The sequence below is a fragment of the Magnolia sinica genome, chromosome 11 (assembly GCF_029962835.1).
Source record: "Magnolia sinica isolate HGM2019 chromosome 11, MsV1, whole genome shotgun sequence".
NCBI classification, from domain to species: domain Eukaryota; kingdom Viridiplantae; phylum Streptophyta; class Magnoliopsida; order Magnoliales; family Magnoliaceae; genus Magnolia; species Magnolia sinica.
This window is the reverse complement of record NC_080583.1, coordinates 692,923-707,986: the sequence shown is the minus strand read 5'-3', so window position 1 is coordinate 707,986 and position 15,064 is coordinate 692,923. Positions and strand designations below refer to the sequence as shown.

The window sequence follows — 15,064 nt, the reverse complement described above, 5'->3', positions numbered from 1 at the left end:
TCGTGTTCGAGACTCCTTACCAAGAGTGCTGCATCATGTGGACCATTCAGATTTTGTACACATGACACATGTGCAAATATCACAACCTCCTTCCTTCATTGTGAATTCTCCTTATAGTCATACCTCACAAAAAAAAAAAACAAACCAACTACGTATTTTTACTTCTAGTTTCCATATCAGTTGCACTCTCTTGAAAAAAAAACTTGAAAAACTTGAAATAAATCGTTGAAGGCTAATCAGGAGTGTAGCGAGGCCCACACAACTACCTTTCAACCATCAGAACTTTAAGAATGGTTGGGGGTGCCACTCTCTGGAAGAAAAGCTTGAAATGTCGCGGGAATGAAAGGACTACTATCTTAAGCATGCCGAAATATTGCTAAAGTGTGTCCCACGAAGGTGGCAACAATGGTCTTAACTACCTTCTTCGGTGGCGATCCCCTCTCTCTAAAAAAATGCTTCAAAAAACTCTGAATGGGTTAGAATTTCGATCTGGCCCCAATATATGTTTTTGAAATGATATTGTGGGGCCCACAATGTCTGAAATCTACTCTAACCATTAGTTTGGAAAAATAATTTCAAGGCATAGCCCTAAGATTAAGGAAAAAAGACATCATGGCTGAACCACACTAGATGAAACAACTCTGAGCAAAAGTCCACCGTTAGGTCTATTTAAGGCTTATAGAGGCTTATGATGAAGATGAAATCAACATCCTCTGATGTCTCAGAATGTCCTGAAATAAATAAATGAATCAAATCTTCCAAAAAGTGTTCTCATTTATGGCTTCGTGGGACTCACAATCACCTAACTTCAAGGCAAACTATCAAAGGGAGAAACTAATAGAATGGCATTTTTCATCCTTTAGAAAATAAAAAGTACCCTAAAAGAGATTTTAAATCCTTGACTAATCATCCCTTGAGGGGCATTGTACTAAAAATCCTCATAGGAGAGAGAGAGAGAGAGAGAGAGAAAGAGAGAGAGACTTTTGATACTCAATCTGGCTGAGTGTGATGGATTGTATACAAGCATTCAAAAATTACTAAATCAACCTTCCGTGTTATGGGTCTGAGTTTATATGTATCATGAATAAAAAATTATACTTGTTGATGGAGAAATCTAGTCACCCCTCACGGGAGCTTCGAGTACTTGCACACGAAGAAGACAAAAGGAGACCCTGGCTATAGCAGGGGACCCTCCGATGCCTAAGTCAGACAAAGAATCTGGGTCTATGAGTATTAGGGTTTTTGTGCGTAGAGTTGTGTGTACCTTTCCCCATTAAAGGTGCTCCTATTTATAGTTAAGAAAAGGCAATAGCGTAGAGAAGATTTACATATTGTAGAAGGATTCGGATCCCCGACATGTAGGGACGATCTCCCAAGATTCTCGAAGAATATTCCTAGAGATCCGCATCCCGAGCATGTCGCGGATGTCTCTCGAGATCTTAGGATAATATATCGGGTAGATCTTTCTCAGATAAGGTTTAATTATTTGGAATAGGCCGAGGTGGTCTTGGCCAACTTGGAGAGGGGTAGTCTATTGACCTGACCGGGGGTAGTATGCAGACCTGAATTCTTTGGAGAGCCCTGACTCTTCTCTTAGTGTCGTGTAGATTCCCCACCTACAGACCCGCCAATGAGGCCGAGTTATTTTCCTTAGTAGAATTCGGATGAAATATATTGTGGAGGGTCGAATTCAAAAGTCCGAGGTGATCTTAGCCGACCTAGGTAATCAGATGAGCTTCGAGTCTCCCCTCATCATTTGGTACATAGTTGACCTGCTGGCCTGCCTTCATACGTAGAAGGTAACCGACCTCTCTTTCTTACCCGTTGAGGAGTTCATTAGTCATGACGAGTGCTAAAGATGTCCGAGTTGACTTCTTCTCAGTAACTAGTCTACTTTTACCAATGAGAGTACTTATTTGGCCACATGATTATCGGATTGAAGGACAATAATTAGATGGCCAAAAATGAAAATTAATGCCCTTATTTTAGCAAAAAATAATAATAATGCCAACGAACCGTACTTTAAAATTTTTCAACCAATCAAATTTTGGGACGTGACTTATCCACATTGGTTTCCAGATATCCTAGGGCATGTGTATAAGTTTCTATCAGTTATGTATGAAGCCTCGGCAGGCTGACAGAGCATCAAATACTGGGGTGGATTAAGTCCGACCCTGGCCTTGCCCAAGACGGTGAGGCCCTTATCCTGGGCCCACATAGGTGTATGTATTTTATATCCGCGTCGTTCATTCATTTTTTTTCAGATTATTTTATGGCATGAACCCAAAATTTAAACAGATCCAAATCTAGGGTGGGCCATACCATAGGAAAGAGTGGTGATTAACCATTAAAAACTTCCTGTGGGTTACACCAGTTTTAGATAAGTTAATATTTATTTTTTTCCTTCATCTAGTTTCACGTGACACTTTCAACGGGTTGTATGGAAAATAAACATCATGAGAATATTGAAGGGGAGTAGGAAGTTTTTTACGTCGGAGCGTTCAATCACCACTATTTCCTATAAGTATGGTCCATGGTCCACCTGAGATTGGATCCGCTTCCTTTTTTGTCACATGCCCTAAAATTATATTTAAAAACGGTTGGACGGCGTGGATATAGAATAAATACATCAAGGTGGGCCCATGATAGGGGCCGCACGTAATCGCCTCTATCAAATACGATCCCTTTTATTTGGAGAAAAACTTTGATACTCTGGCAGAGTGTGATGGATGATACGCAGACACTTACATATCACTTAAAAATTGAACACTGGACCGTCCAAACTATGTGTATCCTTTTGGATACATCATGAGCAAAAGATGACGCTTATTTGATCATCTAAATATCTGATTGGTGGATATCTATTGGACGGTTGAAAATAAAAATACCCAAGGGTCTTACTTAGTATAGACGAATCAGAGGCTGGGATTATTCAAACAATCTTATTTTTGTCAAGCGGCTTAGAGACAATGATTTGAACAATTTATTCCGTTTAATTTGAGTTAATATGCCACGTGTACCATTCTAAGTGCCTGCGTATCAAGCGTCAAACGCAGCCCGAGTATCAAATAATACCCCTTTGTTCGGACCGTCGAAGCAGGGGAGAACCGAAGAAGAAGAAGAAGAAGAGAGACAGCGGCGACGTCGAGAGAGAGAGATCGGTGCCGCCAGTTTCCGACACCGGAAAATATCACTCCATCGAGGAGAAAAGGGTAAATTTATCTTTTGCTTATTTCCTCCTTTCTTTTTCCGTCACAGACAAATCCACGTTGTAACGCCGTTTATTTTTTCCAATTTTGCCCCTGGGACAATTCCAATAGAGCTGATCCAGTGCCTCTGGTTGTCATCGCCATACGTGTGGCACACGTATACTTGATCACAACTGTTCATTCGATGGGTCTAGTAGTGAATGGGCCATAGACGGAAATCTCACTGTTTGGACGATCATAACCCTTCAATAGGTGGTATGCAAATGGACTCATCAAGATGTAAATCTGCCATGGCTGACAATGAGAAAATGTTCATTGGTTAGACGGTTGGAATTGTCAGATCAGGCAATTTTTGGTCAGTAGTGGCATGAAGGGTGTGGATCGTAATTATGGTTTAAAGACTCGAACGAGTCCGATGCAACTTGTCCAAGTCGACCTCAGTTTCCGTAGTACCTGATCCAGTTTGATACCACAAATCACCCCTGACATGGTTGAGTTGAGCTAATTCAGCCCCTGATTTGGGCGAGTCATGACTTGTCGCTGGGCCGGATGAGTCAACCTGTCTCCGTATCTTAAAACCGTGATTGTAATACACGTGCTAATGAAACTAGATCAAGGAAGAAACTAGTTGCAATAAGATTCAATGTACCAGATTGAATAACAAGGAGAAAAGAATGCAATGATTCAATGTACCAGATTGAATCACAAAGAGAAAAGAATGCAATGACTATGAGCAAGCTCAATAGTTCTATTGTCTTATACTAGAACTACCAATCCCCCCTAGCTTGGAAGCTCAGCTGCATCACTTCCTCCTGCCTTGGAAGAACTCTACTCTATCGAGTTAATGGCAATGTACTCTTCATAGAGCTCCTAGTTTATGCACTTGTAATCATCTGCTAAGATCCATGTGTTGTCTAATCTCGGTCAGCCTTTCCACTTGATGAGAAACTTCTGATAACCTCCTTGGCACATGAAAACTATTTGATCATGTAACACATCTTCAATGATTTCTTCGAGTTGGTGTGGCACCTTGGGTATCTAGATAGCCCGTTCTTCCGTGCTCGTCTTCATGATGTCGAAGATAAATTGCAAGGTTTTCCACATTAAAAATAGGTTCGATCTTTATTTTGGGTGGAAGCTCAATCAAATATGCATTATCACCTAGCTTCTTAAAAATACGAAAAGGACCTTTTGTTTTGGAGTAGATCTTTGTGAAAGAGTCAGCTGGAAATTTCTTAGGCTTGAGCCACACCATGACCCCATCTCCTTCTTGAAATTGTGTAAAACATCGCCAAACATCTATATGCCCCTTGTAATTTTCATTACTAAGGGTGATCCTTCATGTAACTTCCTCACGTATCTCTTTAATATGCTAGGCAAAAGCTTCGGCATCTTGGCTTGATCGAGTCGCAATGGGAAGTGGGACTAAATCGATATATTGTCATGGTCGCCTACTTTTCACAATTTCAAAAGGAGAGTCCCATAGTACTGTTCATGGAACTATTATAAGTAAACTCGGCTTCTGGTAACATGGTGTTCCATGAACTGATTTTATCACCAACTAGACATCAAAGTAGATTCCCAAGATTGTAGTTAACAACTCTAGTTTGTCCATCTGTTTGCAGATTATAAGCACTTGAGAGCTTTAATTTAGTTTTCATCTTAAACACAAGGTGTGCCAAAAGTAGCTCATAAACTTAACATCACGATCAGATACAATTGTTTTGGGAACACTGTTTAGAGTCTAGACGAACCGCCTCTTTGAAAAAAAATTGGCGATGTGTGGGCATCTAATGTCTTCTTGCAAGGAATTAAAATGGACCATCTTCAAGAACCTGTCAACCACAATATAAATAGAGTCGGCCACATTGAATCTTAGGCAATCTTAAGATGAAATCTATGCTGATGTCTTCCCATGGAGCATCTGGCACAGGCAGTGGAATATAAAGACTAATATTCTACTTGCTATCTTTGTCTAGTTGGCATACTTGATATTGATGAAAAATGATTCCTACATATTTCTTCAAATCCAACCAATATAAACGGTCTTCAACCAGGGTTATTATTTTGTCGATACCAAAGTGACCACTGGGGCCACTTGAATGAAGCTCTCATATGACAAGCCTTCGCAAGGAACTTTTGTGAAGACACAACCACATATCATATAATAAGTACCTATCGTACAGGTCGTATCATGGGTACTTGGTGCCAGAGTCAGAAGTGAGTGTTGAAAATATCTTTCCAAAACCATCATCCATTACATAGCCTCTTTTATGTTCTTTAAGACCAATAACGGAGACTAACAAGGTAGGCAATAGATGTGGTTTTTAGCTAAGGGCATCTACTACCTAATTTTCTACATTAGCCTGATGTCTTAGGTTGAATGTAAACTCCTGAATATAAGCACTCCACTTCGCATACCTTGCAATGTCTTTTGAGAATTCAAATAACGCACTGACTCGTGATCAAAATAGAGCACAAACTCCTGATGAATGAGCTAATGATGCCAAATTTTCAAAACCTATACGATAGTGTAAAACTCCACGTCGCATGTAGAGTACTTCTTCCGTGCCTCATTGAGTTTCTCGCTAAAGAAGGCCACTGGATGTCCTTCTTGGCTAAGGACACCTCCTATGCCCTTGTGGGATGCATCACTGACAACTTCAAACACCCTTTCAAAAAAAGCCTAAGAACTGGAGCTTCCATAATTTTCGCTTGATTTCTTGAAATGCGTTTGTTGCTGCTTTGGTCCACTCAAATGAACCTTCTCACATTCAGTAATGGGCAACATGATGGAACGAAAGTTCTAGATAAATCTTGTTGAAAAGTTGCTAGCTTGTGAAAATTGTGAACTTGTGAATGTTCATGGGAGTAGGCTAGTCAACTCTAGCTTTAATTTTTTCAGAATCAGCCCCCACGCCTCTGCTAAGACGACGAACCTAGAAAGACCACCACGCTGGAACTCATGAAGATACACTTCCTCAAATTGATGTAGAGTTTTTCATGGCATAATACTCTCATCACCTGGCAAAGATGGACCAAATGATCTTCTTGTGAACGACCGTAGATGAGGAGGTTGTCGAAATATACAATGACAAACTTGCCTATGAATGGCCGTGGAATTTACTTCATCACCCACATGAACGTACTAGGTGTTTTGTCAAGCTGAAAGGCATGCCTTGTCACTTGTACAATCCATCCTTTGTTTTAAAAGCAATTTTCCATTAATCCCTATGAAAAATTCTTATCTGGTGGTACCCGCCTTGAAAATCGATCTTTGAAAAGATTGTAACATTTGCTATCATGTCCAGCATATCATCTAGGCGTAGAATCGAAAAATGGTACTTTAATGTTATCTTGTTGATGGCGCAACTATTAATACACATCTGCCAATTACATCCTTCTTTGGTGTCAATAATGCCGGCATGACACACGTGTTGAGGCTACCGTGTCTTACAAACGCATTGTGGAGCCACTGATGGTAGGACCGACAGATGCATAGCCCCCAGCTTGAGGCTACTATATCTTTTCACTAACTTCTGCTACTGCACTTTTCGGGCCATTAGATACAATTCGTCTACTATTGAGCCGAACAAACACTAGTTCTCTTTGAATATAACGATAGTCCATTGAAATAACATGCCACTTATTGCCCTCCGGTCCCTGTTAAGCGGAAGCGAATAACTAAGTTATAATAATTCCTCCACAATTAAATTGTCTTGTTGAAGTGTGAGGAGCTCTTGGAAAGAAGTCATCTCATAATATAGTGGTAGAATTTTCTACTGCAATCTCGCCTTCATTTCCTACTTATTGCTTATGGGAAGAAAGCCACTTTGCTACGACTCTTCTTCGATAGAGTACCACTAGTCTTGAATCGTGCCCTTAAGTTTTAGGGCAGGACAACATAGCTTTATGGCTTTTTCCATTTGGTACCAATGAAAATATCACTCCATTGACTTTAGCCAGTCATTGAACACCTTGGGATTCAAATTACCATCATAATCCAGAACCTCATTTTTGACATTCTTAGTGAGATCTGTAGTGCAAACTTTTCGCCCTCCTTCAAGGTAATTTGGATAATCCTGCTAGAGGTTATTCATTCCTCTTGTTCTTTGTTGTATATAGCGATGTTGTTGGATCTCGTAGCTAGGCTCATACTGTTCTTCATAGAAATCACCATTTCAACTAAGATATTGTGAGTCAGCATTCCCGGATTCCAAATCTCCCTCAAGGCCATTAATAGATGTTTGACGGTTTGGATTGATTCCCTTTTTTGCTTCTTCAAGAATAGTAACCCGTCCTTTCAGAATATCTACTTTGGCCATGAAATGAGTCTCGATATCATCCAATTGTTTCGTAATCAAATCAACCACTTGTTGTAAGGTCGATGCAGTCTCATCCTGAGGTTTTGCAGCCTTTCCATAATTGTAAGTCGTCCCTCCTTTTTTCTTTCCTTTAAAAGGTGTAAGTTGTCCCTCTAGTGCTCATATAACAATTGGTTTGTGCAAAATACGCAAGAAGGGTTTGGGATTTTATATATATATATATATATATATATATATATATATATAATGGAAAAGGGTTTTGGGAAGGTTTGGTGTATGGCCGTAAATGCCCAATTTTGAATTTTATGTTTTCAATTTCTCTTGTTTTGCCACTTCTTTCTTTATTTCAATTAAACATGCACACGCATACGCGCGCACACACACACACAAAAATGGCCTAATACAACATTGAATCCATGTTCAACAAGCACGCGTGCACGCTTGCTCACACACACACACACACACACACACACACACACACACACAAAAGGGCAGATCCTGGCTCTTTACATTTTTTTTCCTATTTTCCCAACAATTTCTTAGAATTTATTTACCAAATAAACGAAGGCTATTACAGGTCCGTATTGTATGATACAGGCCCCATACACTCTATATCATATATGATGAGGACATCCGAGCACCATATCAGAGGAGGACTAAGCCAGTCTCCTCATGGCTAGACGACCAGTACATGGGGCCCACTTTGCCTAATTCACATTCTTAGCCACGTTGGAAGACCCCTCATGCATGTTCATGCATCTTTGAAGACCCCACACTGGGAAGATACATGTGAGCTGCATATAGGAGCTTGATGGATATATCAAACCATTGGATCAAGTGGACATGATGATTGAACTGTTGGATTTCGACCGTGGACTATTTTGACGGTTGGATCATTATCATCGAACACCTTAATCGTGGACCCCCATGGGCCACAAAATAGTTTAGTTGTTTAGTTTGTTTACATGTTTTTTTATTTTTGGTATAGCTCATATTTGTGTTGAGAGTAGGGAGTTAGGAACAACTTTTAAATTCTTTAAGCGCCTTTATGCTGAGAATATTATCTAAGAGCGCCTTTTGTAGAAGGTCTTTTCTGAGACTATAAAGGGTTGAACGTTTCCACTTTGGCCATTATGCATGTTATGAATGAAAGAGATTTCTCTCATTTTGCTTTGAGAATGAGCAAAAAATTTCATCCTCTAATTGGAGCGAAACCATAGGGAACGATTCCGTAGTTATCTTTTATACTTTTCTCTCTTCTCAACAAAGTATTATGTTCCTTCTCTTTTCTTTTCTCTTTCTCTACTTTCCTCATCACTTTCTTCTTTAATCTCTCTTTTATCTCTCTAAAACCCACATCCAATCAAACCCTAACTTAGATTCTAGAATCCCAAGCCTTAATCTACAAACCCTAATTTCCAAAATCCCCAATTTCTCCAAACCCAAATCCCCAAAATCTGAAAATCCCTTGTGCAAATCATAAATCCCCAATTCCCACAACCTCAAACCCAAATTCTTAATTCTAGAAACCCTCCTAAAACCCTTAATCCAAAATCTGAAATCCCAACCCGAAACCTCATAAAACCTCAACCCTAATGTTCCAACCTTAATTCTTCTAAGACCATACCCCAAACCCATTTCCCCCATTCCCTAGCCTTTAAACTGCCCTAAAATGCCAAAACTCATACAAGACACATTATTTCCGTTGGATACAGATTTAACCCTATGCTAGGATGGGGTTTTATCTCCCATAGGTCCTGGTTAATCAGCATTTTATGATATTTGCATTCCAGGACTGTCATAGGCTTGAATTTGGACATGTCATAAATATGAAATTTCTAAATTTATGGCAAATTGGCTTTATTTTGTCGTTCCATTGCTCTAGTTAATCTGTTTTTTAATTTCATGGCATCATATTAGGTTAGATCATTCTATCCTGCATCAATATAGTTTTTCAGTCAGGCCGATATGCCCACTAGTACTGTTATTCAAAACCTTGCTTCTATGTTATTAAAGTGAACCTCTTTCTTAACCACCAAAAGATAGGTTCACTAAAATATGTAATGTATTGTTATAGTATATGTTGGGACCATATTCATTGGATCTGGAATCATATTCGGTGAGCTAAACTGTTGGCGGTGAGAGACGTTGTTGGTGGTTGCCTCGAAAATTGTCATCATCATCATCATCTGAGCCTTATCCCAGTAATTGGGGTCAGCTACATGGATCCTGTTCAGTCATTCCACTCTATCAAGGACCATGTATTCAGTTAAACTACAAGTCATCAAATATTTTCTTGTTACCTCTGCCCATGTCCGTTTGGGCCTTCCCCTTGCCCTTTTATTGCCCTCAACTTGAACCATTTCACTCTAAACTAGTGCAGTTGATGTTTCCAATGCACATGGTGAAATCATCGAAGTCTACTTCCCCTCATCGTATTACCTATTAGGGCTACTCCTAAGTTAACTTGAATGTGTTCATTTGTAGTTCTATCCTTGTCTTACTAATCCATCTCAACATTGTTGTTTCAGTAAGTGTTGTTCCTTGACTATCCAACATTCTATTCCATAAAGCATCGCCAGTCTTAGTTGCCCCTATAAAATCTCCCCTTTAGTTTGGTTGGTATATGACATTCACGTAAAGACTCCGGAGGCACATTTCCACTTCATCCACCCCAAACAAATTCTATGACCAACATCCTTCTCAATCTTTCCGTTCTCATTAATTATCAACCCAAGATATCAGAAGTGGTCATTTTAGGATACTGCTTGGCCATCAGTGTGAAACAAGTCTTGTTTACACTTATGTTGTTACTAAAATTGCTTTTCGTATACTCCATTTTTATCTGGCCAATTTTGTAAGTTTTAGATTCTAGAGCATCCCTCCACAGTTCTATCTTTTCATTCTCGTCAACAAAAACAATGTCATCTACAAACAACATTCACCATGGGACCTCTTCCTGTAATTGCATAGGTGACTCGTCCACAACCAATGCAAAGAGATATATTATAGACTAAATATTAGGGTTTAGGCCTACCGTAATTCGAAACTCACCTCTCTCTCTCTCCAATAGTGATTCTCACATTAGTTATTGCTCTTCCATACATGTCTTTGACCATGTCAATATATCCTCTTAGGACTCCTTTCTTTCCAAGATCTATTAGATTATCCCTCTAGAGACCCTATCATATGCTTTCTTTAAACCAATGAAGACCATTGGAGACTCATTCTCCTCTTCATGTACTTCTTCATCAACTGCATGAGTAAGAAAATAGCCTCAATAAATAAAGAAAGAAAGAAAAAGAAAATAGCCTCAATGGTTGTCCTCGTATATATATCTGAACTGATTTTCTGATAAGTTTGTCTCTTGCCTTACTTTTTATTCAATCAATCTCCCAAAGTTTCATAGTATGACTCAGAAGCTAATTACATGATACTTAGTGCAGTTTTGTATATCTCCTCCATTCTTAAATAGGTACCACCATACTCTGCCTCAAAAATCTTCTGAATAGAGATATCTTAAACTTTTGGTAGATGTCTCATGAAACAATGGTGTTAATGAAACATCCATATTCAAAGGAAAAGGGTTAAATTATCAAAGTTTTGAAATATTTCAATGTTAGAATTTCTTTTTCCAAGTATCCCTCATTAAAGATGAAGCCCATTATATGAATGGTTTTTAGTCATTCAAACATGACCCGAAAACCAACAGTTACAGTCCTAGCACATCCTATAAGCTATAACAATCCATTGGAACGTATCTTGAGAACCTCCAAAAAGAAATCTACTTTTTGTTTTGCCCGCTTCTTATCCCCTGCACGTACCAGTTCTGCTAGTCCTTATTACTGCACTGACAAACTTTTTGTAGGTAAAAGGAGTCCGTGCAAGGCAAAGCCAAATCAAAGATCTAGGGCATGCCTCTGTGATTAGCAGGTTGTGGGTCATGTGATGGACAGCATTGTAGATGCACTGAACAATGCATATCAGGAATTTGTGGCTGCGGCAGGAGGTGTGCTTGAAGCTAAGGAGCTCTCAGGTGGCCAGAAAACGGCAGCAACGGATGCTGCTTTGGAGAAATTCAAACAGCAGTGGGAACTGTTTAGGGTTGCTTGCGATCAGGCAGAGGAGTTCGTGGAATCTGTCAAGCAAAGGATAGGTTCAGAATGCCTAGTGGATGAGGCGACTGGTTCGGTTGCAACAAGGCCAGGGCCTGGTTCTGCAGGTCTCCCACCTATCAGTGCTGTTCGATTGGAGCAGATGAGTAAAGCCGTACGATGGCTCGTCATAGAACTCCAGCATGGGTCTGGAAATGCCAATGCCTCCCATGCTCATTCTTCTGTTCCTTTTGATGCCAGATTTTCAGAAGATGCAGCCCAATAGGTATGTATCTTTTTCAAGGGTATGCTTAGATGCTGCATCGATTTGAATTGCGACTATCGATCTAATCAAAGTGGAAATGACCAAATTGTGATTTCTATCTAGATTTTGAAAGGTATGCAACTGCAATTTGAGGTCCCTTTGACCTTATGAACACAAGGAGATGTGAATACAATTTGGTCGTTTTCTCTTCTTTGAATGACTGTTTGCTGTTCAATGAACTTATCCAACTGCAAGATGAATTTTCTACTTATGTTATTCCTGTTCATTATCTCTTCAGAGTGAGGACATGGGTTGTTCGTTGTTACTTCTGTAATTGCCAGTCATAGATGTCATCAAGAAACCATACTTCTAAAACTCGGTAACTTGACTCGACCAGAATTCAAGCCTGGTTACTTTGAAAGTCGCTAAGAAGTCTGACTCGCTGCAGAGTCGACTTGACTCGTTGAGTCAACTCGCCTACTCGGTTTACTTGGCATGACTTGAAATGAGTCGCTTGAGTCAAGAGACTTTAATTTAAAAAAAGTGCCGATGGTTTGATTTGAACTCACGACCTCAACCAAGCTGCTAACAGCATTTACCAGCTGACTATGCACTGGTTACATGTTCAAAACTGCATACGTTTATATTCACACTATTTTAAGTGCCTATTATTAGTGTAATTAATTCCTAGTTTATTTAATTATCAAATATTGAGTTGAGTCAAATCAAGTCTTTGAGTCAACCCAACCCAGCCTGATATCGAGTCAAGTCAAGTTTTCGTGTTTTTAAACTATTGAAGAAAACTGATACCCATGTAATTTTGAAGAAAATGAAAATGATCTGTTTACAAGGGTGGTTGTAGTTAAGGGCATGTTTGGAGGCATGCTCAAAGTTTCAAACAATATTTCTAATGGAAACATTTTGATGTTAAAGCAGAAATTGCAATTGGCAGAACTACCTTTTCTGCCCAAAATCAATTTCTGTCCATTTCTTATAGGGTTATGAAACAAGCAAGCTATTAGTTTTCGTAGTAATTGAATTCCACCCAGTAACAGTTTCAGCATATCCCAACACACCTTTGGTGAGTTCTGTAATGGTTTGATTTGTATGCAAATTCAAGGCATTTGATGATCACATGATTCATTCTCTATTCACTGGTGAGTGGTGACTGCCTATTCTATTTTGGGCACTTTGACTACCTTGGTTACAATGCACCCAAAATAGTTACTAAAAGATAATGCAAATGACTCCCAATACAGGAAATCAAGCTCTAGTTTTTTAATTTGATAATTTATATGAAGAAAATGGTACTATCAGATATAACACAATCTTGCAGATACATGTTTTCCTATCGTTTTGCTCATCTCTGTGGTTCTTGCCCCCAAACCCACCATTGAAATCCCTGCTTTTCTCTTGATCCACTACTGAGCATTGACCATTTTGTCACTCCTGTCCAAATTTCATATAAGCTTGTTGAATTCCGTTGTTACCTGCTTCTTTTTGGATTTGGTATGCCACAATTTTCAATCCTTGGGACTTTTTTCTCAGTTTGGTCTAATGGATTCTGTAGTTTCTTCTTTACGTGCTACAAAACTATGATTTAAAAGATACTGGACCCTGTCATGTTGTCAGAAATATGCTGAGAAGTGATATAGAACTAGTTAAGTACTCTTTAGTTGACTCACCTCAATCCAGGCTTCGATTGAGTTAAAGGGGGTAACCTAGTCTTTCATGTAGCTGATAAAACTTTATGGAGTTCTCGAAAGCTAGATTGACTACCTGAAGAACAAAATAAAAGGGGAGAAAAGATTTATGAACATGCAGCTTATTTTTTTAGTTTTTGAATGCAGTTAAGATGAGCATCTTTGTGTCTTCAGTCCATGATACAACTAAGAAGATATAGTGTTCAATTCAGCAGTTTCTCGGCCCAACCAACTGTATATGTGGGGCCCACCATTTTATGATCTGAATCACTTCATATGGTGGCCTCCACTGTGGAGGGGTGGTCCCCAAAAATCACTCCCAATGGATGATCCTAACCATCCGGTCATTGGGCCCCTGTTAATTTTGGACCATTTAATGTAATTATCTATTTTATTCTCATGGCTAGGATCATTCAGTTATATATTAGGGCATGACCCATCCTACTAAGGGTCCCACCACCAAAAAGGCATATCCCACCCATCAAACAAGAGATGATTTTTCCTTGAATTAAGCACCATATGATACCTCGACACTGTTACATATTGTGCGTCTGTTTTAGGCTTTGGTTAATTTTAAACCACTAAGGGTCTGTTTGAATGCACTTCTTCAAAGGGTGGTTTCCAAAAAAAGGACATTTTAATCAACCTGGCAAAAACCAATTGGCCTGGTTTTTGTTGAGTCAGTGTTTTGGTGCCTACTTTGTTGAGTGGGAGATGAGATAGAGGTTTGCAAAGTACATCCAAACGCATAAGACAACTGCCATTTGCATCAAAACGCCCTTCTGTAGGGTGCGTCGAAACGGGCACTAATGCTATGTGGGCGCTCAAGCATCTTGGTTATGTTCTGTGCTTTAGTGACAAATCCAATTTTTTCTTGATGAATGGAGCATGTGTAATGGTGTTCAGAATGTCGAAGAAACAAGTCTGGAGGACAAAGGCAACAAGGTGGTGTCGTTAGCAGCAGCTACCCTATAATTGGATGCAAGGAGTCTCAGATGTGCCTTATACATCTCGTAAAAAAATTCTAGTTTTCATGTGATTAGCATGCAAGGATGGTATATGTAGTTGCATCTCACTGTCAAATGAAGCAATGTATACATTTTGAGCATTTCTTATATGCTGTTAAAGTTCTGTCTAAAGTGGATTTCTTCAAGTACATTTGGCACCCTTTTTTTGGAAAAGATTTCTGCATGCTCAGTGTGCTCTGAGAGCTGATGCTTGCATATCTCCCACCATTTCAAAATGTATGCTTGAAAAATCACACTTCGAATTGGCTGGTAAATTTCCCAGTTGTCTTTTAATTGTGAGTTATCATTTGCGTACTAACTCTCAGTTCTCCCTCTGTTCATTGAAGCTGTGGTTTTGCAGAATTCTCCAACAAGAGATTCCATGGAACTGGTTATCTTTTTAGCCTTCTTTTAAGTTCCCCATCCTGAGAAGGTAGAATGATCCCCCAAACGGCTACATC

The 15,064-nt window shown here is 39.4% G+C and overlaps 1 protein-coding gene across 2 annotated transcripts; it reads left to right on the top strand.

Annotated features, from left to right (window-relative positions):
- The first annotated feature begins 3,066 nt into the window (after positions 1-3,066).
- On the top strand, positions 3,067-14,752 carry LOC131218511 (mediator of RNA polymerase II transcription subunit 32). 2 transcript variants are annotated; one of them, XM_058213080.1, is made up of 3 exons: positions 3,067-3,212; positions 11,403-11,914; positions 14,484-14,752. In XM_058213080.1, the coding sequence occupies exon 2, from the start codon at positions 11,483-11,485 to the stop codon at positions 11,912-11,914; it is 432 nt and encodes a 143-aa protein (XP_058069063.1). In that variant the 5' UTR covers positions 3,067-3,212; positions 11,403-11,482; the 3' UTR covers positions 14,484-14,752. The 2 variants fall into 2 exon arrangements, with proteins under 2 accessions (XP_058069063.1, XP_058069062.1); XM_058213079.1 differs by having other exon boundaries at positions 3,068-3,212; positions 14,503-14,752.
- Positions 14,753-15,064: the final 312 nt, after the last annotated feature.

Excerpts from the sequence above, each read along its gene's own strand:
- LOC131218511 (XM_058213080.1), top strand. The coding sequence starts at position 11,483 with ATGGACAGCATTGTAGATGCACTGAACAATGCATATCAGGAATTTGTG.